Source organism: Trachypithecus francoisi, unplaced genomic scaffold (genome assembly GCF_009764315.1).
Source record: "Trachypithecus francoisi isolate TF-2019V2 unplaced genomic scaffold, Tfra_2.0 Lachesis_group0, whole genome shotgun sequence".
Lineage (NCBI taxonomy): Eukaryota > Metazoa > Chordata > Mammalia > Primates > Cercopithecidae > Trachypithecus > Trachypithecus francoisi.
In genome coordinates, this window is record NW_022681453.1 from 98,378,189 (window position 1) to 98,404,299 (window position 26,111).

General features: G+C 36.7%; 1 protein-coding gene across 2 annotated transcripts in view; it reads left to right on the top strand.

Moving 5' to 3' along the window:
- Nucleotides 1–26,111, top strand: part of VGLL3 (vestigial like family member 3) — a 50,324-nt gene that overhangs the window by 17,645 nt on the left and 6,568 nt on the right. For both annotated transcript variants that reach the window (XM_033211596.1, XM_033211595.1), the window contains exon 3: nucleotides 4,801–5,331. In XM_033211596.1, the coding sequence (XP_033067487.1) occupies nucleotides 4,801–5,331 (531 nt within the window). The remainder of the gene's footprint in view (nucleotides 1–4,800; nucleotides 5,332–26,111) is intronic.

Here is a 26,111-nt window from a genome sequence, read left to right on the forward strand (position 1 = left end):
CAGAAATGAGTGTGTGTGTACCTGTAGAAAAGGGCAGGAGTTATGTCAAACCATAGCAGAGTAGATCACTGACTTAAAACCATACTGAATGCTAATCTTACTGGTACTGTAGTTGCAAAGAAAATGATCTGTTGGCTCATTGATGTACATAGGGTCTGCTTGAGCAATTCATTCTCATGGGAAAAAAAAATCTCGAAATAAATACGAAACCTAAATAGTCGAATGGAGAAAGGAAAAGAAAGGCCTGTCTGATGAGCTGGCTGATACTGGAAATGAACAGAATGTCCATAGGACCAAGACATGGGGAAAAAAGTGAGGCGTGACTAACCTCACCCTGCTGCCTCCAAGGAGTATCAGCCTCTGACATCATCCCTTGAAACTCTTATGGTAGAGTCACAAGGCCCATTTTGAGCAACTCTGGAAGAAAGTAACTAGAGGGCAATCTTCGGACATAATGGTAATGCATAATTACTGAATGACAGAAAACACTGGAACACATGTCATTTCACCTCTGACCCAGACATTTATTTTCGTGGGAAGAACAACAAGAGAATGGCAATGAAATTACAGCAAGAACACTTTAGGTTAAGAATTGAGTAGAATTTTGTTTTTTAACTGATATCAATAAAAAATGTAAAAATGTTACCTTTTAACATTTAATAATGATGTTTTAATCAACATTGATTCTAATGTGTTTTCTGGAAAATTTTAAGATGACTTAGAGTTTCTACAACACTTCATTGTCCTGTTTCCTTTTAATTTAGTTGCTGTTATTTTCAAAATTAATAAGCTGTATTATTCTTTAAATTTGGAATCTTATCTTTCTTAACTTTTTTACCCTGAGATTTTTTAAAATTGTTTTTTGGGGGTGTGTGTGTGTGTGTGTGTGTGTGTGTGTTTTAAAAAGACATTTAGAATCAATGTAAAAAGTATCCCAGCTATTATGAAATTGAAAGAAACACCTGGTGTACCATGTTCCAGTCTAAATCAGATAGTGAGATTACTAGGTTTGCTTTGAGTGGATTGTATTAGACAATGTATCAATATTACCATTTTCTTTTTTGTCTAGAAATAAACTTGTGTGTATGTATGTGTGTGTAATATTTTTAACCCCAAATGCATATTGAATCAAAATTATAGTTGGGCTTTTTGTATGTGTTAGACTGTCAGTGTCAACATCATCCAAATATCGGTTAACATCATCTGTGTATCAGGTAATATTGAATCCAAAGTCACCATATAGTGCTAATAGCATAAAGTACTGTATTGCCTTCACTAACTTGAAATGTAATATTGCATAGAAATAGCTCATATAGCTTTTCATATGTTTTCTTCATCCAACAAATATGGCTGTGATTATGTACTCATAAGCAAAGAATCATGTAATGAAAAAAATTTACATACATATGAAATAAGCACACTGATTCTCAGGCATGAAACAAAGCATATCATCTTTTCCTTTGCATCAAGACTTTTTTCTTTAAACAAGCAAGACACCAAATAGTGATTCTGAAGTATAAACTTCTTCATAAACTTATTTTCAATTCAATCTTGTTTCAATTGTAAATGCAACAGTTTTTTTTTAAGGGCTGCATAGATCTTTGCTAACTTCATATTAATCTCAAGAGAAATATTGACTGGGAAAATATTAAATTCCTTTTAATTTTATTTTTCCCTGGAGCATTTTTAAACTCTGTTCATTCTTTATGGAGTGCATTTTCAAAAAGAGATTTCTACTTTCAATAATGATGTATTCACTAATCATGGTACAGTGCTTCATAAATAGACCAATAATATTTTTGATAAGGAATTCATTCATTATTCCCTTTTGTGCCTGCATATTCAAACTGCATAAGCATCTATAAAATAAGATTGGCTCCATGTACATATAAATGAGACTAAAAACATACAGGGAAATGGTATATACTCTGTACTTTTGACATCTTGATAGTGGATTTTAATAAGGGGAATTCTGTATCCCTGGCACTTACTTGTGGTTGGGGTTACCTAGTTTTCATAATAGGATTCTAGCCCCTCAGGAGATGGAAATTAGGAGCAGAATGAAGGCTTTGGTCCCACAAGATGGGGGTTGTGAGAGCAAAGTGGCAGACGTGCGGCAGCAGGGATGAACTATGTAGAATAAGGAGCCTCTCTAAACTCTGTGCATGGGTTTTAAGCTTTAAATATTGATGGCTTTCATTGTGAGTGTGACTGAAATATTCTACAAATGACCATCACCTAAGGCACATTGAATTTTCTTCTTACAACTTATATGACTTTCCTTCTTGTCATTAATAGTATTTTTCATATGTTGCAAAGAGACAATTGTTAATTCAAGAAAACATATTTACCTCAATGCCAGTAAGGTTGATTTTAGGGTGTGTTTTTGGATAGATTTTGATTTTAACAAGACCATTCAATTACAAGTTTCCTGAGGTTTGTTGAAGACTTAAAGTGTGCACTTCCATTCTTTGCTTTTTGAAGAACATCATCTCCTAGATTTCCTCTGCGTGTTTTGAGATTGATGAAGATGTTGTGAGGGAGGGAGTTGACTGTGAATAGCTGTTTGACCACAGGAGAGATGGGATAAATGATCATAGTGCTGGTGCCCATGCCTGGCTGAAGGGGAGAGAATAGAAGAGCTTGCAGTGCTGCTGCCACAGCCTTTAGGGGAGAGGAGATGTTCAAACACCACATTAATAGCCTAATTATGTTAACCAAATAATATACGTGGTGGTTGATTGAAGTTTTATAAGCTTTCCCTGAGGTAAGAAAAGTATGGCCTGGAAATTTATGAAGTGAGGACATAGATAATGTTTTGAATGTTCTTATTTTAAAACACTTCCTAAGATATCCTCCATTCTTACCCTTCATTCAATGGAAAGATCTAGCAAGTTTCTTTTATGTGGAACTCAGTATACAAATACTCCCTTTAAACTTGCATAACTAATGTCTTTAGAAGATATCTTCTTCTATAGTTAAAAATAATCCATAGGGCACTTCACAGACTGTTAGCAGTATTAAGCCAGTAGATAATTTGAATTAACGGATTCGAATACTTCATTTTCTTAGTGAAAGAAAGTAAGCCATGGAAAGACCAATGGGTCCATACGGGGTGATAAAATGAGAGTCCTAGGGTAAGACCTAGGATGAAAGCTGGGCTCCTTGGTCTCCCAGCCCAGTGCTTGTTCAGTTACACAACACTGTAGGCAGCAGGCTACAGGTGGAGGCACTGACCTTTCTACAAATGGATTTGACTATGTCACTTCCTAGATTAAAACCCTTCAAAGCCCACTGAGACCCTACCACCTCAGAACAGAATTTACATTCAGTACCTTGGCCAGCAAGTCACACCCGTCTGGGTCTTTATTTCAGTAGTCTCATTTTTTTCTTTTGCCACCTTCTGCCTACCGAACTCTTTTTGTCTTTCAAATGCTGCTGTTGTCCTGTGTGTGTGTGTGTGTGTGTGTGTGTGTGTGCGCGCGTGTGTGTGTGATACATGGCCTTTCCTTATGTGCTGATCCATTTGCCTAAAGCTCTCTTCCCAGGGCTAGCCCCTACTCAGACTGTCAGCTTCCACTTACCTATCACTTTCTAAGCTGGGTCGGTGCTCTCTGTGCTTCCTGTTGGGAGAATACCTACCGTGTCACCTTGCACATGTCTGTTTTTACTTATCTATCCTTCTGCAGATTGTGACTAAAAATGGTGTCCATTTGGTCATCGCTGGCGCCTACGTTTGATACATAGTAGGTCATGTGTAAACGTGTTATGATCGAGTAGGAAATTGAATTGATGAAGAGTTAGGGGATGATTTTCTTTCTTGTTTGTCTCTAAGTGCTATTCTTTGATATTTCCGTCTCCCCAAAATAGTTCCTCAAACCCGTGACCTTTACTTGAATTTCCTCCACTTATCATTTCCATAGGATCTTCACCAAATTCGAGATGTTGAGGTTCATAGTTTCAATTGTGCCCTCTTGTGGCACTTTATGAAGAGGACCAGCCATTGGCCATTTAGGCCACCTGGCTTCAAAGCCTAGAACCATTCTTGCCATCTTAAGCCTTAGGCTTCTTCTCTGCTGGGATTTTCTCATCATGGGGATAATAACAATAATTACCCCGTAGGTCTGGAATGAAACTCCTATGAGATTATCCATGAAAAGCCCATGGCATAGTGTTGGACATTTGATCCTCTATTAAATATTGACCGTTGTTGTTCTCGGTCTAGAGACTCCCAGATCTCCACAGAAAATAAAAAAATAAAATGAGGCTGGAATACACTCTTCTTAATGGAAAATGAGTGTTAGTGAGTATAAGTAATTCTGATCTTACTTTCATTGTTACCTTCGGCATTAAAATCTTTGCTTTAAATGAAAATCGTATCTGCATTTAGACGTTGGTAAAAATGATCATTTCCAACTTAAGTAAACCTCATTTATGGCATAAGCTTTCTTTACCAGTGAAGTGGGTAGCTATGACCTCCTCTTAGGCCTAATGGCTGCAAGGTACTCAGAAGGAAATGAAATTTTTCAATCCCCAAATTGCGAACCTTAGCACAGACTGTGACGGCATAAGCCAAGCAAAGCAAACGGAGGGAGGCTCATTCAACACTTTGGATCCTGCACACGGACCCATTGACTTGCGAGCCCAGAGGCCAACCTGGTATCAGTTCACCCCCGTTTGGGAAGAATAAGAGTGCATGCTCATTTGACTGCTTGTAAAATATTATTGGACAATTAGAGGCAAGTCTATCCCCAAACTGACTCTTACGTTGATCACATGTTTTATTTTCTGTCTTCTCAGACAGCTCAGCTCTCTCAAGCCAACGGAATAGTTTCCCAACTTCCTTTTGGACCAGCTCTTACCAGCCCCCACCTGCACCTTGTCTGGGGGGAGTTCATCCTGACTTCCAGGTCACTGGACCCCCTGGCACCTTTTCTGCAGCTGATCCCAGTCCTTGGCCAGGACACAGCCTGCATCAGACTGGCCCAGCCCCTCCCCCTGCTGTGTCTGAGTCCTGGCCTTATCCTTTGACATCTCAGGTGAGCCCATCCTACAGCCATATGCATGACGTGTACATGCGGCACCACCACCCTCATGCCCACATGCGCCACCGCCACCATCATCACCACCATCACCACCCTCCTGCTGGTTCTGCCCTGGATCCATCCTATGGGCCTCTGCTGATGCCTTCAGTGCATGCGGCCAGGATTCCTGCTCCCCAGTGTGACATCACAAAGACAGAACCGACTACAGTCACCTCTGCTACCTCAGCATGGGCTGGAGCCTTTCATGGAACAGTAGACATAGTGCCAAGTGTGGGATTTGATACAGGTAAGCTGCTGGATTTCTTTCTTTCTCTAACAAGATAAAGTTAATTTAAGAAAAGGTGGAAATTTGTTTTGAAGTTATTTTTTTCTTATCTGTAAAGTTAAACTTTACCAACATGTTTATGGAACCTAGCCATTTTGCAATAATTTCTGCATTCCTGCAGAAACTGGTATGACTAGCTCATGCAATACAGTCTGAGAAAGGTCTCAGAGCTCTTCTCTCATCTCTTAGGCTAGTAGTCTGTTCCTTTGAAATGGAATCTCTGGTACCTTCTGTTTACAAAGAACTGAGCCCATTATTTAAATCTCCCATGTCTCTGTGCATTACACCATGTGTCAGGCCTAATAGAATTCAGAAATAGTACACTTCAGTAATTTTTCTTTCCTTCCTTTTTTTGCTAGGCCTCATGTATGACTTATAAAAACTGCTTCCTGAAATATAGTCTATAGTGTAGCCTTTTGAACAAGAATTAGGGAACACATTTTAAAATAATGATTTTTTTCTTCATTTTATTCCTCCCCTCCCCTCCATTGCCCTCCTTTCCCTGATTTTACCCTCCTTTGCCTTTCCTTCTTTTCTCTTTCCTATTCCTCCTCCTTTGTTCCTCTCCTCTCTTCCTGTCTCTGATTTAAATAATACAAGACTTAAAAGACTACTATAAAATTTATATTCAACAGATTTAGAAACCAATAGTAAGGAAATAATTTCTTCACAGAACATTCATCTCCTCTCTGGAATTCGCTAGTTCTGAAGGTCATGTGTTAACTATCTAAGCTTGATTTTTGAACCAGACTAGTCATGTTAATAGTATTCATAGTTCTGAGCTCATGAAATCACAGGCATCAGAGCCCAAAACGACAAATTGATCATTGCATCCCTAAAGTCCAAAGTGGTGGGTCCCAGATTCTTTTGCTAGAACATTTTGTGGCACGCTGGAACTCTCTTTCCAAAAGCTTAAAGAAATTCTTTCCTTCGTTAGCTTTTGTGTAGTATGGAGAACCCTTAGTCATGTGCTGGTACAGAACAAATAATTCCCCAGAGTCATAAATGCTCAGCTTTATTTTACCTCTCCCGTGACATGAGTGGAACATTCTTATTTTGGTTAACTTTTCTCCACTGAGCTTTCCATTGTTGATCATTGCCCCATCTAACCCATTTCAGCTTCCTCTTGAGACTGGGTTCAAGCTGCTTTTCTAAACAAAGTATCGGAGGACTCGGTACTCCCTCTGCAGGAGAGTGTGTGATGGGACAGTCAGTGCAGACTTCCCTTCTTTCTTTTCCACATACTAACAGAATGAAGACAGCTTGGGAGTCATGTGATGCCTGAAGCCAGATCTTATTAGAGTTCCCAATTTGGCAGCTGCCTTCATGGACAGCCGGTCTCAGGAGGCTCTTCTATGTCTTATGTGGTACCTATGTGGCAACAGTAACAATGCTCTTAGCAGGTAAAGGGCATGTTCTTCCCTCTATGAATTCTACCAACAAGGGGGAAATGGATGTGATTATTGCTCTTTCATTTTGATGGCCTGCTTTGTACTTGTTCACTTCAGTGTGAGCTTGATTCACTGACTTGTTACAGAATTTCAGCTTGAAATAATCTCATCAAGATGAAAAGCCATTCTCACACCTTTTGGAAGTAGACAAGAGGGGTTTTTTTTTCCCCTGGAAATTCTTGAGAGGACCCAGTTGGATATCATTTATGATAATTCTTCATACTTACAGAGCTATGAATGAGCATTTATTACTCACAACATGAGGCATTACCTGGGGTACTTTATATATATGCACACACACATACACACACACACACACTATTACTTTACATTCTTAAACTAAATCTGAGATAGTTCTTGTTAGTTTCATTTATGAATAAGAAACCTGAGGCTCAGAAAACTACTTGCTTAAATTGCATTGTTATGTGTCCAAGCTGAAGTTTGGATTAAGACGTGTCCGTCTCTCAGGGATTACTGGGATAACATCTCCTTGTATAAGTAAATCAGGTAAAATTAGGTGAATTCGACTATTAAAATGGTTAATAGTGAAAGATAAAGGTTTTCCTATTGCCTGTGTGGCGTGCTGTCCTTTGTCAGTATGGGTTTAGGATAGCAATCAAGATTCGTTTCACAAATTTTGACCCAATTGAGAAAACAAAGGAATCATGAAAATAAAGATAAAATTATTAGCATAATCATTGATTAGGCAGAATTGGAGATTCTAGATTAGACTTAATGCCACAATTAGACCTCCTGCTGCCTTCAGCTAAATTTAGATTCTGGTACATGCAGTTCTGGGGAAAATCTTGACTTCAGAGAAGATTCCCATGGATCCTTTCCTTGTTATACAGCTTAGAGCTCCATTACTATGAAGAGATTGATGATTGATCAGATTTTTCTCTGAAAAACATAATCTGAGGCCTAACTCTTGTACAGTTTCCCTACAAAAGGCACAAGCAGGACAGTGCACCATCATGCATCAAGGCTGGCCTGAAAAAGAGCGAGTGGAAGGGGCTGAGCCATATGTGGTCATTTTATTCTGCTAAACTCAGATATAATAACAAATATTACATCTCTCTTTCTTTGAGAGGAGTTAGAGAGAGGTGTTGTAGGTCAATCTTTCTAGGAAACAGATTCTGAGACTCAGATTTGCTTGTAGACAATTTATGGGGTCATGTTCTCAGGGCAACGTCTTTGGAGGATAAGAGATTTGGGCAGAAGTCTCACCGATGAATTGAATAGAGGCCTGGATTCTGCAAGGTGCTCCAGAGTGAGATGGTTCTTCATAACTGTTCTGCCTGGGGTCAAGGGGGTTGGGCTTTTACATTCCTGAATTGACCAGTTAGAAGTTGTGATCTGCTTCTGGGAAGAGGACATGACATTGGGCAAGGTGGGTTTGTTCAGCTGAAGACAATTCCCAAAGAGAGAAGCAACTGAGAGTCAGGAATTGCCAGCAACAGGAGAATAAATGCTTCAGTCCTAAAGAGACAGGGATCTGGTTGTACACCACACTATCCTCTAAAGAGGGACAGCAAAAGGGTAGTAGCCACTCTACCACTTTTCCAACTACTTTTAAATGAACAGAAGTTTCTGCGTAATAGGACCAAGCTAGGAAGGGGTACTAGAGCAGTTGAGCACAGTGAAACTTGGGTCCCTCTCTGTAACTTCTGCCACACTGGCCTGACCACACAGCCTGAAACAGTGATTCAGCTGAAAACTCAGCGTCAACAATTGGGTGACTATGAAGCAGCCAAGAGAAGAATCTTCATACAGTCATAAAACTTCTCAAAGTCCTGGTGACCTGGACCATTAAGATATAGGTCATTTTCACATCCATTAGAAAATAAATACATTAATCCAATTATTTTTAGTGGAACTTGGTAAAAACGTGAAATTTTCTTTTTCTTTTCTTTTCTTTTTTTTTTGAGACAGAGCCTCACTCTGTCTGTCGCCCAGGCTGCAGTGCAGTGGTACGATCCCAGCTCACCACAACCTCCACTTCCCAGGTTCAAGCAATTTTCCTGTCTCAGCCTCCTGAGTAGCTGGGACTACAGGTGCACGCCACCCTGCCCAGCTAATTGTTGTATTTTTAGTAGAGATGGGGTTTCACTGTGTTGGCCAGGCTGGTCTTGAGCTCCTGACCTCGTGATCCTCCCATCATGGCCTCCCAAAGTGCTGGGATTAAGGCATGAGCCACTGCGCCCCGTCTAAAAACATGAAATTTTCATTAGTAGAGAAATGATGTCTTAGTGCTTTCAAGCTGTTATAATAAAATACCATACACTGGGTAGCTTGTAAACAACAGAAATTTATTGTCATAGTTTTGGAGACTGCGAAATCCAAGATCACGGTTCTAAAAGATTTGATGTCTGGTAGGGGCCTGTTTTCTAGATGCCCATCTTTTCATTGTAACCTCATATGATGAAACGGGCAAAGTAACCTTAAAGATCTCTTTTATAAGGGCAATAATGCCATTCACGAGGACTCCACCTTCATAACCTAATTACCTTCTAAGGCTCCCTTTCTTATACCATCACCTTGGGGGTTAGGATTTCAACATCTGAATGTATTTGGAGGGGAGTCATAAACATTCAATTCATTGCAAATGGTTTAATAATGTTAGGTGCTGTTTTTCATTGTATCTACTTAAAGACATTAAGGAAACCTTGAAATCTAGAAGGTTGAACATAATATAATGTGTAGTGACAAACAAAAGTTTTATGGTATCATGTATGGCATAATTCAGGGGTTAGCAAAATTTTTCTGTAAAGAAACAGATCAAAATATTTTATGCTTTGCCGTGCCATACAGGTCTCTTGTTACCACTGCCTAATTCTACTCTGCTCATGTGGTGCAGAAACAGCTGTAGACAAAACTGGTATGAAGATGGTTTTGTTCCAATAAAACTTTATTGATTTGCACTGAAATTTGAGTTTTATATATTTCTCACGTGTCATCAAATGCTACTCTGCTTTTTTCCTTCTTTTCTTCCAACCACTGAAAAATTCACTCTTACATTCTTAACTCGTGGGTGTACATAAACAAGTGATACCGAATTTGGTCTGTGGGTAGTTGCCAACCCTCAGTATCATCCGTGTATAACTGTTATCTTCTACACACACTCATGCGTGTGGGCGCATGCACTCCCTCAGTGAAAGTTATCCTGAAGTGTTTATCCCAACTTTTAATGGTAGTTACTCATGGTAAGTTAGTGGATAGCATGAGCTTGGAAGCCAGACTGCCTGATTTTCTAAGTCCAGCTTTGCCACTTACAAAAGAAGCAGACTTTTGACCAATGACTTTGCCCTCCTTCTACTTCAACTTCTTTATTGGTAAACGATGTCTAAATAGGATTGTTTTGAGATTAAATTAGTTCATTCGTTAAAGCATTTACAAATATACCCGGCATATAACAAGTACTCTGTAAATTCTAGCTATGTAAGAGAAGATGGACAGACTTTCACTTTTTTTAACTTCTAAAAATTTATTATTTAGATATATTTCACAATAGCATATGCTTCACCATTTTCATAAATATAACTGATGGGTCTTATATTCACAATATTGTGCAACCTTCTAATTACAGAACATTCCATCACTTCAACAAGAACTCCTGTTCCTCTTAGGAATCTCTCCCAATTTTCCCTATCCCCTATGCCTGGCAAATATTAGTCTGCTTTCTACTTCTGTGGAATTTTTTATTTTGGACGTTTCATACAAATGGAATTGTATGATATGTGGCTTTTTGTGTCTTTTTTCACTTAGTATAACGTTTTCAAGTTTCATGTGTGTTGTAGCATTTATCACAGAGTCCTTCTTTTTTGGAGCTGGGTACAATTTCATTGTGTGGATAATACTACATTTTGCTTATGCATTTGATGCATAAACAAATGCATATGGACATTTGATTTGTTTCCACTTTTTGGCTAATAGGAATAATACTGTGATGAACACTCATGTGCAAGATTTTGTTTTATTTTGTTTTGTTTTGTTTTGTGACAGAGTTTCAGTCTTATTGCCCAGGCTGGAGTGCAATGGCAAGATCTCGGCTCACTGCAGCCTCTGTCTCCCGAGTTCAACCGATTGTCCTGCCTCAGCCTCCTGAGTAGCTAGAATTACAGGTGTCTGCCACCACGCCCGGCTGATTTTTTGCATTTTTAGTAGAGACGGGGTTTCACTATGTTGGCCAGGCTGGTCTCAAACTCCTGACCTCGTGATCTGCCTGCCTCGGACTCCCAAAGTGCTGGGATTACAGGTGTGAGCCACCGCATCCGGACCTCATGTACAAGTTTTTATGTAAATGTGTGTTTAGTTCTCTTGGAAATATATCTAGGAGTATAACTGTGGGGTTGAGAGAACCTCACTTTTTATTTTATATATTTCTGTATTTTTGGAATCTTTCTTTTTTTTTCAAAGAGCATACATCTGCAATTTTTAAAATATTTGCATTTAAATTTTTAATTTTTAAATTTTTTTAAGTATTTAAATTGTTAAGATTCATTACAACATATTATAATAGGGTTTGAGGTTTGGTAGGCAAAACTGCCATAGGAATGAAGTAAGGTGGTCCATTTTTTCTGATGGGCTGAGTGGTGGTGAGGGGAGTGAGGTGCCTCTGGAACAAAATTTAAAGGGATCCATACTGTCAGGGCTGTGCAAGTGTATGCCACCGCATATTTCGCACCCAGGGCTCCTTATTCCTCTAACCTTTGTCTTGGTATTGCTTTGTTGTCATGCTAGCTCACTCTTATTTCTTGCTCCCTCTGTTAAACAGGTATTACATACAGGTACCTTGGAATGATCAGTATGGTATGATCATAAATCATTTGTATTTGCCCTCCATGCCACGTGAAAAATGCCCATCTTTACCAAGAGGGTGTTATCACAAATCTCACATTAGGCTTTTTTCCCTTTCCTTTATCAATCTTTAAACTGAGTTCCATGGTTTCCATAGGAAAAATACTCCGAATGTGATAATACAGGCTTAATTGAGAAAACAAAAGATCTATTATCAACTGAATTTATTTACATTGCCTACATATACCTCTTAGAGATCACAGTTCCCTATAGCATATAAAATGTTTTATATATTCTTCAGTAAAAAGGCATTTTAAATTGTGTTTAGCAGGAGATTTTTCCACTCCACTCTGCTTTTATTATGAACACATTTTTGGGGGGGTATACTTATTAAATTCTCATTTAACTTTGTTTCTTTCCCATAATAGAAGCCATGGTTTTCAACCTTTTGAATGACTTTCACCTTACTTTAAGCTGTGTGTAACCTAGGTTAACAAGGGTAGGTGGGGCCAGAGATAACACCTAGAATAGTACAGTGAATAAGGAAGGGTCACAGGATGTGGAGACTGATTGCAGCTATCTCAGAGTATTATACTGGGCCCCTTTGTGTGTAAGGAGGGGGAGAGTTAAATGTGGAAATATTTGTGATCATGTACAACATATTACCAGGCATTCACATGTGAATGCCAGAATATGTCTCCTCTTATCATCCTCAGATTTTTTAGTGATGACATTAAGTAAATTCTGACATAGTAATCTTCTTTCAGTGGTCACAATCATTCCATGCATTCTACTGAAATGTTGTCATTCTTACTTCCTGTTATTGCCAATAATTTACCTAATGTAAGACATACAACCTTGTACATTCCAGCCAAGTTTAAATTAATTTTTCAAGTGAAGATTTGTTAATAAGAGCTTTTTACTGAAATTTAAACTTGACTTTCACAATTTCCACTTCATCCACTTTATTTAAATGTACCCAAAACAAAAGTAGTCATGCTTTGTGGTGTGACTTCTTTATAAACACAAGCTGCTCATGGCATGAGATTGCATTCATCTGTAGATCCACAGATTTGTTTTTCTTGGTATCCCTCATGTTATTTTAGCTACAATTTTGTTATAAATATCTATTTTTACTTTGAAGAATGTCACAATAATGCAATATACAGTATACATAAACAACTTAGAATTGAGATATTCATATACTTTTTGCTAGGATACATTTAGGTAACCTAATATTAAACAAACAAAACAACATGATATGCATATATATATATATATATAAAACAATTACCTTTTCATAACCTAATATTTCTCAGGTCCATGAAATCTAGAACTTAGAGGGAGTAAACATATGCTGATGTACCTTTTGCTTCTCAGAAAAACACATCTTAATTACTAGCCGTTAATTTGCGTAAGTAGCCACCTAATAGTGGATTCTCTCAGTGAGTCATTATATGAGCTGGCCCCCAATGTGATTATATCCAGATATTAAACACTATCTTGTTCATCTCTCACTTAGCAAGATATCTTTAGCTATCAAGTGAAACCAAGACTGTGTGTCACAGACTGGGGCAGGGTTTTTTTGCCAGAGAGAGGAAACAAAACTACAATTGCTACTAGTCCACAAATTACTTGCAAAGTACAGACTGAGAAATTTGCCATAAGTACAGAAAGTTGTTTCTAGTATTCTCTCGGAAGAGATTTTCATAGCAATAAGCTTTACTCTCTAACCTGTGAATGAAGTTCATCTGTTAAGAAAACTGGGAAAAAATTGTTTGAGGCTCTCCATTTTGATATTAGATAGGAAGCACTGGGTACCACAGAGGAAGTCAGGAGTAGATAAATGTCCTAATCTACCCTTTTCTCTTTGTGGACAGCTTGTGCCTGATGATATCATAAAAGCAGAATCATATGAAATGGTATTATGAAATGGTATTCCGAATTATTTATGGTTTAAGGCCAGTAAGCTATATTTAAAAACAACATTCCGATTTAATCTGAATATTCTGTGAAAGGGACATTATTCACAAGTGACAAAAATTATATTTTAATGGATTTAAGTTGTAATCGTCATTGCTCAAAATTGTTACATAGTATTCACTTTGGAACAGACTAAACTACTTTGGTGTTTAAGATTATGGTGGCTGGCACTACAATGATGCTTTATAATGAAGTGTGTTAGTTAAAAACATAAATATCTTGGTTTTGTTAGGTACAGGAAATACAAAAAACAGGGTGAGAATAGCAAATATGCTAGAGAAGCAAATGGAGAGGCAGTTTCTCTCCATGAAAGAGAGATTGATTTACTTCTTACTTTTCCATTCCACCCATAAATTTGCCAAAACTTACTCACATCTCAAGACCCATGATTTCTTTTAAGTGGTCTGGTGCTAACCCAGCTGGATAAAAATCACTAGTTGCATGAAAGTTCTACAAATAACCTTGCTAAATAACACTCTTTAAAAGTTACTGGTAAGTTAACTTCATTGGGGTACTAATGTTATTCAAATTACGGAGTTTTATACCCAGTAACATCTTAGAAATAATTTCTCTCTCTAAACATTTACATTTACAAAAAGGATTAAAGGAAACCTAGATTTACAACTCAAGATGCTTGAATATTTACTAAATATTATAATGCTCCAATTCCAGGCTTTACAATGAAAGCAGGATGCAATAAATTTGGAGATGAATCATTAGAGAGCCGCAAGAATAATAAACAGAATAGTTTGATTTATGTTAAAATATTAAAGCACTGTGATATTTTTCACCCTAAAGATTAGAGGGCATCAAAATATCATATATTGTAGATGTTCGACTAAAACTAGTTTCCCTCCTTTCTACTTCACTTCTCAGGGAGCATACATTAGCCATCTGAATCCTGAGGGTTATGGCATTAGGGATTCATTGAAGCCTTTCTTGACAATATTAGTAATTTATATACATGATTAGGAAATTATGAAGATGTTTAAAAATGGTATTAAAATATAATAGGCGTAAAAGTTTACTTAAAATCATTTGATCTCAGTATGTAGACAGATAAAATGACATTTCTATCTGGAAGCCAGCCTAGGACTATATGATGTTTTTCCATCTCATTATTATGGTTCAAAAAAGATTTATAGAATTTTGTATACCTACCCTGAGGGCATTATCTCAGCTAGGAAAGTTACACATCACAAAGCAATAGGTGCAGATTATTTTTAAAAATACCAGGCAGAATGTTTATGAATAATGGAAATACTTTTTCTGGACTTTGTTGTCATTGTCGAGTTTATGATGATTTGGTAACAATAAAATTTTTTCTAATCAACACCCAATTGCTTCACACTTTCTACAAAACTTTTTCTTTTTCTCTGGCATATGTCATAAGCCTATTACTGAGGAAAAAAACATCAGAGTTATGTTAAAATATTTACAAACTCTTGATTGGTGTTAGTTGTGTAGGGCACGTGTCCAGAATGACAATTTCATGACCAGAAGGGTAATGGAAACCATCTTTGAGATGCATGCAAAATGCCAGGAGATCCCAGCCAGTGAGATCTGCATGAAAAGTAACTGGATGATGAATAAGAGGGGAGAAATGCATTCCAGAACATTGCTGTCAGTTTCAAATATTCAAAGCTGGATGTTGCAGGACCATAATGAAATTCCCCTGTCCTCTGACAGCCATGTAGCTATCATGCCCATGGGCTTCTGTGGGCTTTCCTCCATAAAATGGTGCCATAATGTCGCAATGCCTACACTATGGGGATTTGCCTCAGATTCTTCTCCTACTTGGTAGAACAGGTGCAGGAGGTTTCTAAAAGTGTGTGTTTTAGGATGTGTTTGCATAATAATACAAATAGTTATGTGGCGTAAATTTGAGTCATTGTAGAAGATGTCTTGCTAAGAGAAAATGCTATTTCTCATATATTACTGCTAGAAAATTAGAGTTTTAGTTTTTTAAAGAAGTAGACTGGAAAATGTAGTAACAGTAATAATATTCATAAACTTTGGCTGAACATTCTTACTCCTATGAGTCTACCTTCCATAAATACAAGCCGCAGCATATGATATATGTACAAAATGTTTATTGTGATAATGTTTGCAGTAAGAAAAAAAGTGGAATTGAGCGATTACCATCAAGAGGTGGGATCTATGAATGAACTGTGTTCCATTTGGTATTGCTAACTGAAAAAGAAAAGCTCAGGAAAAGCACATATATGTCCTTTTTTGAAAATAATAACAAAAAGTTAGCATGTTTGTCTGTATCATACGTGAACATACATATCATTCAATGAAAGCAGAGAAGACTAGTTTGTCAAATCGTGTTTTCTTTTGGGGCAGCAGGTATTGAGGTCAGTAATATGAGTTTGAGGACGAAAGAAGGAGAAGGACTTTAGAAGAAGAATATATATACATATTTATTTATGTACACATCCATATGTATGCATTGAAAGAGAGAGAAGGGCAGACAGGGAAAAAGAGAAAAGAGATACATTAATTTTATTAGTAATTTATTCCCCCCCCTCCCAAATTCACTTAGGGGCTCATAAAAATCCTGGTCAATATAGGCATCTTTAAAATTTGCAGAGATGTAGAAATGTCTGCCCAGATATATGTAGGGAAAAACGGGACTGAAAAACTGATTCTGGACACGTATCACCACTTATTAGTTGCGTTATGTTGAGTAAACCTATAACCCCTCAGCTCCTCCTCTTCCTTAGATGCAAAATGGAGAGGACACTTCCTCCCCTGACACAGCTGGGAGAACCCCATGAGCTTGTGTTTTCTAGATGGTGATACATGATACAGAATGAAAACTGTCATGATTCTGAATCTGAGGTATGGTTCACTGTAACAAAAAATTAATTTACACTGGAGGTTTGAGGCATCCTAAAAAATTGAGGTGCAAGCTGTGAATGCATCTGTCATTTTTGTTTTGTCTGTATCTGACTTAATCCTTTCCTGTTCTTGAAGATTAGCTGTGATATTTGTCACAGTTAAATTTCCTGATAGTGATTTTGCTGATATTGGCCATATAGCGAAAACTGGGTGCTTTTGTATTGATTGGGCAGACAATGGAAAAGAAGATAAAAATATTGAAGGATTAACATTAACATCTTCAGGACATTTTTAAACATTTAAACATTTTCTCTATCTAGAATATCCTGCCACGTGGAATGAGAGGGTACTAAAAAAAAAACACCTATTCCTTTATGCTTATGTATTGAGATATTCATCCTTGTGACGCATATAAAACAAAAGAAAATTTTAAGTACAAAAAAGGAAGTTAGACTATGAATTAGGCTGAACAAAACTCCAATAATAAATGCTAATCCTTAAAAGTTGCAAATCTAATCAGTTTTTTTATCTTAGCATTAATTTTATGAAGGAGTTTTAAAGTTCCTTTACCATATAAATTACTATGTAAATTGGATAGCATCCCTTGTTAGCTTAAGTATTTTCTTAAAAACTGCAAGCAAGATTAGGCAATGCCATCATCGTTTGACCCTTTTCTTAAAGGAATTGTCATCAACTAGCTGTGGTTGGGAGATGGAGACCTTTTCAAAGTAAAACTTGCCTTCCCAAAAGAAACTGATGTGCTCACGATAGAAGGAAGTCATAACTCCCAGGTTGTCCTGATATGACTCCCAGTAGAGAATTACACAAAGCACTGAAAAGCCTGTTTCAGCGGTCAGGTCCTTATCAGCAAATACTACTTTCAGCTTTGCTGTTTCTCATGTCTCATATAGGGGTGCATCTAAGAGAACAGATCAAATGAAGAAATCTGTTTCAGAACTTGTTCCCAGACAATTTTATATCCATTTTCCAACAGTCTGCAAAGATTATATACAAAAATTCTATATGGCCTGAGGAATTTACAGATACAGTTTACTCCCTTTCAGGCTGCCTAACTATTCTTTTCTTGTTCTCTTTATCAATAATATAAGGTTTCACAAACAGTTGTCTGCAGGCAACATGTTCTGAATTTCTTGGCAAAAAGGACTGATGAGAAACAAAATATGCTGGGATTTTTTTTTTATTTTTGGGATACAGTCTGATATGCTGGAGATTTAACTTCGTAATTTTTTTTAACGCAATTATGTTTTGTAGTGTTTATTTTCATGCCTGGTTTACTTGAGCACTATTACGTGATGCTTAGCATCTTCATAATCATTGAAGCCGTATTTATGTTTGCTCGAATTGGACAGTCTCTTTTGGAAAATGTCAGAGAGTGAGCTTCTGTTCGTGCCACATAAAAGTGAGATGAGGCTGGGTGCGGTGGCTCATGCCTGTGATCCCAGCACTTTGGGAGGCCAAGGCGGGTGGATCACCTGAGGTCAGGAGTTTGAGACCAGTCTGGACAGCATGGTGAAATTCCGTCTCTACTAAAAATACAAAAAATTAGCCAGGCATGGTGGTGCACACCTATAGTCTCAGCTACTGGGGAGGCTGAGGCACGAGAATCACTTGAACCTGGGAGGCAGAGGTTGCAGTGAGCCAGGATCGTGCCTTGCACTCCAGCCTGGGTGACAGAGTGAGATTTTGTCTCAAAGAAAAAAAAAAAGAGAGAGAGAGAGAGAGATGAATATTTTCTGATGTCAACTCAAAAATTGATATACATGCAACATATCTCATTCTAATGGAATGCTTTCCAATATATCTTGCATTTGTAGAGAGATTGATGGGCATTAAATCAAGTACATTTACACCAAATAGGCATTAAAATGCAAGCATATTTCAGCAGTTTTTAAGCATCTTTTAAAAATTTTAGAATAGTAAATGTTACAATTCATACTTCTAGGTATCATGTTTCCTATGTTGGTGTTATGTCCTTAATTATGTTTTTCTTTTGGGGTGAGAAATGGATCCAGATTAGCTCTTTCTCTGATTGGATTATCTGTTTTCTGGACTGTAAAGCTGTCACTGCATAACCTAGAAACCTCTTTAAAGATGCATGTTTGGCTACATTTGTTATCCAACAGATGTCTGGATAGTTAGGATCTCTTGAGAGTATTATAACTTGTGGTTTTGGTTACAATAAGTGATCCAAGCTTTTTATTTTTTTATTTTTGATTTTTGATTTTGCTCTTCCCCAGTTCTGGGAGAAAGTCTGTAGAAGAAATTACAGAGTATTCCATTTCATTTTCCCCACTCCCTTCTGCCTTTGCTTTATTCTTTGTCTCTGGCTTCGAAGTTTCTTTATATCTGCTTTTGAAATGGAAGTCACTGAATTGGTAAGCAGTGTCTAAATTCCATATCGTTCCATATAGTCAGTCCCCAGTCACCCAAGAGGTTATTGGCCACATTGTCATTCAAATTTTGATACCGGTAAATTGCCACTATGATAAACAACAACAACAACAAAACAAAAAACAAAAACAAACACACAAAAAACCAAAACTACCTAACTCTCTCTATATATAGAGTTTATATATATCCACAGGGTCAGTTTTTAAACAACTGGTTCAGATTTGTAACTTTATATCCTGATGTTTTAAGTACTTGCCAATTTACCCTCCAGCTGTGCATTTTAATATGCATATGTCTGAGGAAGTGGATGTCACTAAAGGCAAAGGCTAGAGATTCTGTGCACAGGAGAGTTTGTGGTTTTGGAGGGAGGTAGGTACTGAGAGAGCAAACAGAAGAAAGTGGCTTGCTGTCTGAGTCTGGGAAACACCAGCAAGGAGAAACACCTGGGTGGCTGAACTTTTGTCACCTGCGTGTTTGCCTCAGGTGAGCAGGTGCTGTACTTCTTAAAATAGCATAGTGAATTATGGTTTTCTAGTAACATCAGGTTCAGTGGGTTTTCTATTCTACCCTCTTTTGAATCTGAGCTTAAAGACATTTTGACAAGTTCAGACAGTTTTTAACCTCGCTGTTTCTGACAATACTAGTATGTGGAGATTTTAAGTGCATTCTAAATGTGCCTGGAGAAGATACCTCTATACACGGAAAATTTCCCTCTGCCAGAAAATTATTATGCTGCCATACTAGATATCTTTTATAATGATTTTGGTGTGCAAGAATTGTAATTATAAGGGAATAATTGCACTTGAAATATCATAATAAATTTAACCTTTGGTCTGGTTTAAGAAAATACATCCTATTTGTGATTACTTTAAAAAGAATTGTTGTTCAAAATTTGCATATTAAATATGGAGAGAAGTCATCAAACTGGCAAAAATATTTGTAATACATGGGAAAAAGTGCTAGGATACCTAAAAGTATACTAAATGCTAGTATACAAAAAGCATTTGAAAGTCAACGAGAAAATTACTTTTTGAAAAGCATAAGCATTTGGCCAGAGTTAAAACACAGAGGAATAAATGCCATAGTCACACAATATCCAGCCTCACTAACAGTGAAAGAAACTCACATTGAAACAACGAGATGCTTTTAATCTGTAATATTGATCATACATAGTGAAAAATATAAATATGGGTACAAATTTCCTGAGCACATTTAGTCACCACAATTAAATATGTAAATGTCAAGGTTCACATGCTTGGATTCAGCAATTATACATATGTGTATTTTTCTAAGAAATTTAACTCCTAAACAGTCACACAAGTAACAGCAACTTTGTACACCTCTTTGTGTGTGTGTGTGTGTGTGTGTATAAATGATGTACATCTATAGAGAATTGGGTAATAGTATACTATAGAATAAATATTGTGCTGCCTTCCAAAAGGATGGGGTCGAGGTACACATACTGACATCATATGATTTTCCAAGATAATACTGCTGGTGAAATAGGCAAATGGTACGTGTGTGTATACGTAGATCGGGTACACTTAGCAAATTGTCTGATGATAGGTGATATTATGTAGGCTTTTTACTTTCTAAATACTGTTTAACTTCATTTTTAAGCAAGAATTCCATGATGTTTCAAGAGTTTTAAAAATGTTTTAAAATGTGGCACCTATATGTTAATCTTGATATTCACCTGCAATGAAATCATGGTTCTCAGATTGGGTAGCCTTCTCTCTTACATTTTTCTCTTGCAAGCATTAAGGTGCTACCCCTACATAGATCTTATTTAGAAATTCTTAGCTAGTATTTAAAGTGATTGCCCCAGGGCTCAGACAAACAAATGCAATTCTATGGTCATTAACGATGATAATTTCATAAAGCAATAGAAAATAGTATGACTGTCTCTTGCACCTTTTTGTGATTATATATCAATGTGTCAGTGTTAGCTGTCAAGTTGCTGGCGAAGTTTGGATATTTTGATGTAGCATCTGACACAGTGTTGTATAATTTAGCTTTGTAATAAGTATTTCTTATCTTTATTAAAGGATGATTGAAAGGGAGATCTATTTTTTAAATATGGAAATGTTACTAGGTTCTTAGCCTAATAGTAAGCATTCTAATCCACATGACTTCTTGACTTTTAATATGTATGAAATGAAAAGTTTACATTTACCCGTATAAATGCTGTCTTTACTTTTAGATCTTCAAAGTTTCTACACACACTTTCAGGCTTTATGTTCCTATTTATGTTCCTTTTTTTTCAATCAACAGCATGTTTCCCATTGTATGGTTACCTCTTTTATCTCCCACAATAAAATTAATTGAAAGCATATTCAGCTTACTTAAAGAGCCATGATCAGTGGTGTTGTCAAATGACTATGCTTTCTCAGAAGTAGAACATGTTTATTTAGTGGGTTATGACTGACAAACAAATAGTACCTAAAACTCAGCTGTATATTAGTGTCACTTTTTTGTTACCCAATGTTTATTTATTATTTCTATCTAATAGTCAAAGACTTACCCTCATCAATTATGTTTATTCTTAGTTCAATCCACTGGCAGCTCCATTATTCTCAGTTTAAAACAAAATCCCATTTGAATTGAAATCTCTTCTCAGATTCTTTCCTCATTTTTTCCTTGGGGTTCCTAGAAAGTTATTCACATCACAAAAACAGTCCAGTTTTAAGTTGTTGTCTGCTTTTTGGTTCTGTCTTTTCATTCTTATCCTGGACTGCTGTTTCCAATATACCCTCCTCCTCTAATCTGTTTCTCCAGCCGTTCTCTATACAATAGTCTTTCTAATGTGCTTTCTAATAATGGTCTACTCAACTTGGCCTGTTTGAATTCAGTTCCTAGTGTTTGTGATCCCTCCAAGATGCTCATCTGGGGTGGCCCATGCTATTTCTTCTGCTGTGGGATACCCATATCACAGCTAATACTGACAGGACCCCAGAATTCTCACTGAACTGTCTCCTTTACCATTTGTGGGGAGTGTAGGCGAGCTTTAAGACTTTTGGGGGAAAAATTAAAATAGGGCTTGAGGGAAACTAAGGAGGGGGAAGTCTCTAGGCTCTTCAGGCTCAGACCTACCATGTCGCCATTTCTATTTTCTTATTTCTATAGCATTTTACAAGACGTGGATCTGTGAAGCTGCTGCGTCCCTGGACCTCCGCTAGAATATGAGTCATGATGCCTTGTTATATACAGTCAGTGCTATGGTCTGAATAATTACATCTCCCCCAGATGCATATGTTGAAATCCCAGCCCCCAGGTCATGGTATTAGAAGGCTGGGCCTTTGGGAGGTGATCAGGTCATGGGGGCAGAGCTTTCATGAGTGTAAATCAATGCCCTTATAAAAGAGATCTGAGAGAGATCTCAGGTGATCACACAGCAGAAGGCACTCTCTGTGAACCAGAAAACAGGCTCTCACCAAACACCAAATCTGCTGGCACCTTGGTCTTAGATTTCCCAGCCTTCAGAACTGTGGTGAATAGGATTTGGTTGTTTATAAGCTATCTAGTTTATGGTATTTTGGTATAGCAGCCCAAATGGACTAAGACTGTTTAGAATCTTCAAATTGTTAAGGAAAATCATGTTCTCATCCTCTTCCTTGACCAAGACTTCTCACTTGCCCTTATCCAAAGGTTTTTGTTGTTGTTGTTGTTGTTTTTGTTGCTTTTTGTTGTGGTGGTGGTGGTGGGTTTTTTTGTTTGTTTTATTATTATTATTATTATTTGGTATGTTCATATTTCCTTTACTCTCATCCTGGCTCTGAATAGTTTTTTTTTTTTTTCCTTTTCTTTTGGTGGTCAGGCAGTAGTGGTGTTGTAATTGAAGTAAAGAAATGGGTCTGTCTATGGACCTTCAGTTTCTTTCAGGCTTTTGTCCTAACTGAATTTCAAACTCAGACACTGGAGTGTAAAATTGATATCTTTGTTTCTTAGTTCATTTTTGACAACCACCTCAAGAGCCAACTGACCACTCTATATTTTTAAAGTTCACACTGGAGAAGTCTGGCAGGGGGTGTGGTGGTTAAATTAAAGCCACATATGGAGGCACACATCAGTTAAATATGACACATCCTATCACACCATTGAAGTGGTCTTCATCAAAAGTGTAACAGACTACTATGTCATCATTTATGTCATCTTAGGAAAAATGTGACAAATGGATAATTTTTTAAAAATCACTGAGGGCCATTTTGTTAATCTTGATCAGTTCTGTTACATCAGGGTGTTTCTAAGCAGTGCAAAAAGGAGTATAAAAATATATTAAGTTTTTCTTGAATTGATTTTGTGATAATTTTGACTTAGGCTACAGCCAGTATAATTCTCATAAGGTGAACACATATATGATGTTTAAGACCCTTGACTCTGACATCAGATCACCTCTTTTAAAATCCTATTTCTCTCACTTAATAATTGAATAAAGTATCTTAACTTAAATTTTCTCATTTGTAAAATGGATATTATTTCAGCATGATTAGGAGCATGAAGTATGATGTTTCATATAAAGTACTTAGCACCATTCCTAATATAATCATTAAGGCCCTAAGAAAATGTTAGCTCATCTCATTTTTGTGATTTTTTTTCCTTTCTACTGAAAAATCTCATGGTCTGAACAATAGAACTAAAAGAAAATGGCTACCATAAAGAAGGTAAACAGATGTGGTTTCAGACAGCCAGTGGGGAAATCTCAGGATATGTTATGAATTAATTTCAAGTAGGTTTGATTTGGGTAAGTGAGGAAGCAGGAAAGTCTGAATAGGAGCAGAACCTAGAGCAGAGTGGATTTTGTTCCAGCAAGAAAAATCATTGGAAATCCCAAATAAATGTAGACCACATAAGATTCATGGGTTAACAATTTTGCCCCGCTCCACCCTCGCTGGGAAAAACTAAGTGTACTTGTTGACTCTTAATTATCCCGATCTACCATTACCAGTTGTCTTAATAAAAAAAAAAATTGTAGCCCTGCTTTTCTTTTGCAACTTATTAGTAGGGTTTTTTGTTTGTAGTTGCTCATTTTCTTGTGCTTTACGTATGTTTATTTTGAGATTTACAAATGAATGCCTGGTAATTAAAGCAAAGTTTTTTATGTTCCATCACCAAGAAGTTTAACCACAAGGATCCATTAGATATCTGATACATTTCAGGCCACAGAGGAATTGACTTTTTAAGATTCACATTGTAGAAATGCAGAGACATGGAAACAAGAAATTGAATAGATGAATTTATAACGAGAGAATGACTTCTGTTATTCTGATTGGAAAATCTGGGGCGATCTTAAGTAATGCAATACTTGTCCGCAGCAAAAGGCTCACGTGATTTTGAAAGAGTCATATGTCTTTGCAAAGCAAATAAGAAATTGCCTTTATTTAAAAGCAAAAATAAGACAGGCAAACCACTTGATGATTACAACAGTATTCATGACTTGCAGCGCTGACATTCTGTAGATTGATGCAGTCTTCAAGTGTGGAAATCCTGAGTCATACAGAAGATGAGATGTTTTAATAATGAAAAAAATATTTATATAGTCAGCAGATTGTCAGTAAAGGTGGTTTAGATTACAAGAGTTACCCAACAGAGACTATGTCAGGTTGCAAATTATTCTAACCAGAAAACCATGTGAAAATGAATAAAGCAAACTTAAGAGTGGATTGACATACCCCAAATCCTTTTATTTTTTTTTCTCTCCCTCATTGTCCTCTTTTATACTTCTCCTCCTCTTCTTTCGAAATGGGAAGGGAAAACTATTGCCTCTTTATCAAGCGTAATACCAGTTATGCTTGTGGAAAAAAAGAAAAGTGGAGCCAATCTGTTGGCATTCAGGAAGCGTTGCTTGTTGCCGATATACAAACGCTACATAGTACACAGATTGTGACTTGTAATTTTGTGAGGTGCTTCTTTATCTCCTTCTATTTGTTCTTTTGCCCTTTGTGTAGTCCGTTTTGTAGATTGTCTTAATGTCTCCAAACACTAATTGTGTCCGATTTCGTAACGGCATCCATATTTTACAAAATTCTTTTACTAGTTGAGGGATAAGAAATGTTGTTTAATAATAGAAAAACTTTGAACCAAATTGGCTAATTTAGCTATTCAGTTTCTGACATCCATCTTGGATTAGAACAGTTTTAGATCAAAGGCCAAGAAAACAACTTGAGATCCTTGCACCTACACAACAGCAACCTTGCCGCATTTCTACCTACACGTTTAAAGAGTTTTGCTTCATGTTTTGCTTAGTTTTAAACAACATAAAAGCACCTATTACCCTGTGTTTTCGCTCTTCCAAGCAATTATACTTCAGGTACAACAACAAAGGGAACTAAAACGGGTGCCAGATGTATTAACTAACTTTATTGAGGTAATAATTTCACAATATATAAGCTCATCAAAATATCTTGTTACACACCTTAAGTATAGATAATTTTAATTTTCAATTATACGTCAATGAAACTGAAAAGAAAAAACAAAAGTAACTTCGAGTAGGTGCAAACTGAAGATGCCATGTGAATAGCCCATATCAGATACTAGTCAATTAACTGTATTAGACACAGATAAAAGTCACATTTCCTGTTTTCTCTTTGATAAATTATTACTGATTTTAGCTTTGAGTTCGAATTACTCTATGTCCTATTAATCTATGTATACCTTCCTTTCGTCACTATTTTTAACTTTTAAACTTTAATTTTTGCTATCTGGTATGATTTTTAAAATCCACTTTAAATATTTTTTGGAGGAAGATAAGATGAAATAAGTAAATTAATAAATAGAACATAGGTCTGGACTGTTAGTTATAAACCAACTATATTTATCTTACAGACAATAGTAGACTCAGTTTTTAACCATTTAATTGCTCACATAGTTTATAGTAATCCCATTGTGGAGTACATTTCAAAATAACAACCGAATTTATTTGTCACGTTAGTCTAAAAGAATAATTTTGATTGTTACTGAAAGTATTAATTGAAGCACTGCATAAATGCTCCAAAGATTATTTACATCTTTTTTCCCCCAATATCACCGGCTTTTGAAATTACAAATAAAATGTTTCATTTTTTTTCTATTTTGCTATCCACTCATACTCCAAGAAAATAAAAAAATATAGCAACGAATTTGTATTGTATAAATAGCACTGTTCTAGTCTTGTGTTTTTGTCACATACTGTGTTCGTTGGCTTTTTGAAAATTGTGAGCTCTAGCACAGAATTTGCTTAGAGATCATGTTGTCTTCAGGTCAGACCTCACAGTT